The following is a 3210-nucleotide window of genomic DNA, read 5'->3' on the forward strand; positions in this document are numbered from 1 at the left end:
AGAATGAAATAGTAAGCATGTAGGGATTACAACAAACAGCCATGCTTGTGAGTGTGTAATTCAAATACTTTCAAATACGCAAAGAAGGACATGCTTTTATTGGACCTTTATGTAATGTTTGATTCATAGAAAACTAGTTTGCTCCGTGGTGATCAGGGGATCAACTGGAGGTCATTGATAAATTTACCCATCTTTTCATTCACTCACGTCACTGCATAGGCTAGCTAGGCTATACCAGCAACTTAGTGCTCAACTTCAAACATCTAAAATCACATGGTTGTACTGTAATGATGACACAAACCATAGGATATAGCCCACCTAAGGCCACCAGGCTGTCAATGATTAAAAGTGCGGATGTGTTGGCACAGGGCAGGTAGAGTGAGAGAGGGAATAGGCTAAGCGAGGGAGTCATTGAGAGAGAGAGAGAGAGAGAGAGAGGAGAGGGAGGGAGGGAGAGAGGGAGGATGCTGCCAGCGGAAAATGGCTGCTGCAACCTCAAGCCTATCCTGATACACCGAGACGACATCAAGGTGGAGAGAGAGAGAGAGCGCGAGGGCAAGAGGGAGAGAGGAAGAGAGAGAAAGATTAGGAAAATGAGAGGAGATAGAGTGAGAATGTGAGTGTGAGAGTGTTTCCTGAAAGGAGGATACAAAGAGAGAGAGAGGAGGAGAGGAGACCCTGGGGTGGGCTGCTGCAAGCGGCGGGCAACACCGAGCCATGGAGGGCGAGTAAGTCCTTACATTTTCATTTTTAACATTGCACAATAGCCTATATTCAGCTATTCGCCAAAAACGGGTAGAGAGTTACGCCACCGCCATCAATGTTAGAACACCAGTAGTCCAGCATCATGCACTGTCTATTATCAACTCGGTGGCTCTCTACAATTTAGCAGGCTGCCGGGAATAAAAACACCATTACGTAGTCTTCTTGAATCAACAGCATACACCCCGTTTCCGATATATATCCAATGCCAGTGTGTGATAAATGTTAAGCCACCTTACATGTGGACCTGTGCTTTTAAGACGACTGGCTGGCACTCAATTAAATAATAATAATAAAGAATGCATATCAAACAAACAACAGACGCTATGCAACAATTCAGAACTAAATGCGTGGCTGGCGATTGGTAAAAAAAAAGAAAAAAAAAGAAACAGTCACGAAATCAGTCAATGTGTAAAATGTATGGGGGGAGAGAAAAAAAAAAGCGAAATATGGCGAGTTTGGAGCGAGCGTCGCGTCATTCAAGAAATGGCTACACAGTAGAACGAGGGAGGGATGAATGCGTTGTGATTTTTATCAACGTGTCTCGGGGTTTCATTATGATTTTTTAAAGCCAAACTTTATGAATGAAATGTGATTTTTTTTCTCTCGCTCATCCTCACCCCTCCTCTCTTCCATTCCCTGTTCTAATCGGCCCCCTCCCCCATCCATCTCTCGCTTCCTCTCTCCATCCTCTCTCTCACCCACTCCATTCCTTTTTCCACACGCGATAGCATTGTATTTTAGGCCCTGATAAAATATCCCGGCGAAATATTATCTATAGAGGCTCTATAACGCCACAGTCAGTCAGTGCGATGCTGCGAATCCAATGTCTCGCTCTATGTCTCTGTCCCATTCATAAAAAAATATAACTTAATTTCGGGGTGTGTTAATGAGTGCGTGCAGCAGGGGCGGAATGGAGAAAAAGGAGCGTCTGGAAAAATAATTGCAACAATTAAAATTTGGCGAAAGTGTGATTTAGAAGAGGGGGAAAAAATCGTTGTTAAGGCTACATTCACATGGCGAACTGCGGTGCTGAATTATTCAGCCGATGCATGGGCGAGGGCAGAGCTTGTATTTTTTTTTTTGCAAGAATGCCGGGGCCTCTGATGGCGAATGGGTGCGTTCATTGATACATCTATCTGGGAAACACTCATTCTTCCTCCCTCCCTCCCTCCCTCCTCCTCCTCCCATTTGGCCATTTCTCTCTCCCTCTAAACGCTGGCTTTCTGTCTATTTCTATCCATCCATTCGCTCCATACTTCCTTTATTCTCAGTTCATATCCTATACAGTCAGTAGCATGCTGAACATCCAAATGCTTACATGCTCCTTGATACAGATATAATAATCCAGATGTCTCGTTATTTTTCCTTATTTGTTTGTATTACCTTAACATTATTCCTGTATGCTTTGATAGGCTATGCGTTTGAGCTGTCATGTTGTAAAGCCAGTCTGTTCTGTTCTTCTTTTCATCATGCAATGTTAGTTCAACAGAGCAGAAAGCAGTTGCCTCGCCATCTCATGCAATCACCACACTGACATTTGTAACTGCACTATTCTATTGTATGGAAGTTGATCTATAAGCTCTATAACTGAATTATTCTAGCTAGACTATTTTATATATGAGTATACGATTACTATTATGCCTATTTTAAGGCAACTATTTATTTTATGACACTGATTCATTTTAAGATATGTATTATTTTTGGACCATTAGGATGCTGCTACATGGAATTCTGCTGAACTAAGTTTTGTTGTATCTATCTATCTATCTATCTATCTATCTATCTATCTATCTATCTATCTATCTATCTATCTATCTATCTATCTATCTATCTATCTATCTATCTATCTATCTATCTATCTATCTATCTATCTATCTATCTATCTATCTATCTATCTATCTATCTATCTATCTATCTATCTATCTATCTATCTATCTATCTATCTATCTATCCTTTTCCAAGTGAATGAATGACTGTGCGCATCAGTAAGTTACAGTTTTTCTCAGTCGCTTTGGTGCTTTTCTCACATCACTATTAACATTTGCACAGCAGTTAGTGCATTTCTCAAAACAATTAGTGCAAACTGCAAAACCTAGTGGATAACCTGCAAAAGTACGTCACTTGCTCAAAATGGATAGTCTATTCCTCAAAAGCAAGTATTCATGTCAATGAAACTGCCAGTGTCATCAAAATGAGAAGTCTTGACACCATCGTTTATGAACAAGATAGTCAAATGGCTTTGTCATGTTTTCATTATGACAGTTTATTCTCTCAGTGTTTTCCAATGCAAAAAAAAGGTCAGACCTCGGTGACTACCTGAAAATGCTCAAGACAGCACTATACACTACTTGTACAGCCATTTGAAAACTACAGTAAAGTTACACATTGCTGTAGTTAGGGGAGTAAGTGAGTACAAGACACTAAATACGTATGCTTCACATTTTT

General features: G+C 40.7%; 1 protein-coding gene across 1 annotated transcript in view; it reads left to right on the forward strand.

Moving 5' to 3' along the window:
- Nucleotides 1-1853: 1853 nt before the first annotated feature.
- spred3 (sprouty related EVH1 domain containing 3) overlaps nucleotides 1854-3210 on the forward strand; it is a gene marked incomplete at both ends in the record, with an annotated part of 8881 nt that continues 7524 nt past the window's right edge. Inside the window, one exon of the mRNA XM_080024725.1 lies at nucleotides 1854-1879. Coding sequence (XP_079880851.1) covers nucleotides 1854-1879 — 26 coding nt within the window. The remainder of the gene's footprint in view (nucleotides 1880-3210) is intronic.

The sequence above is a fragment of the Ammodytes marinus genome (genome assembly GCF_949987685.1).
Source record: "Ammodytes marinus genome assembly, chromosome: 3".
NCBI classification, from domain to species: domain Eukaryota; kingdom Metazoa; phylum Chordata; class Actinopteri; order Uranoscopiformes; family Ammodytidae; genus Ammodytes; species Ammodytes marinus.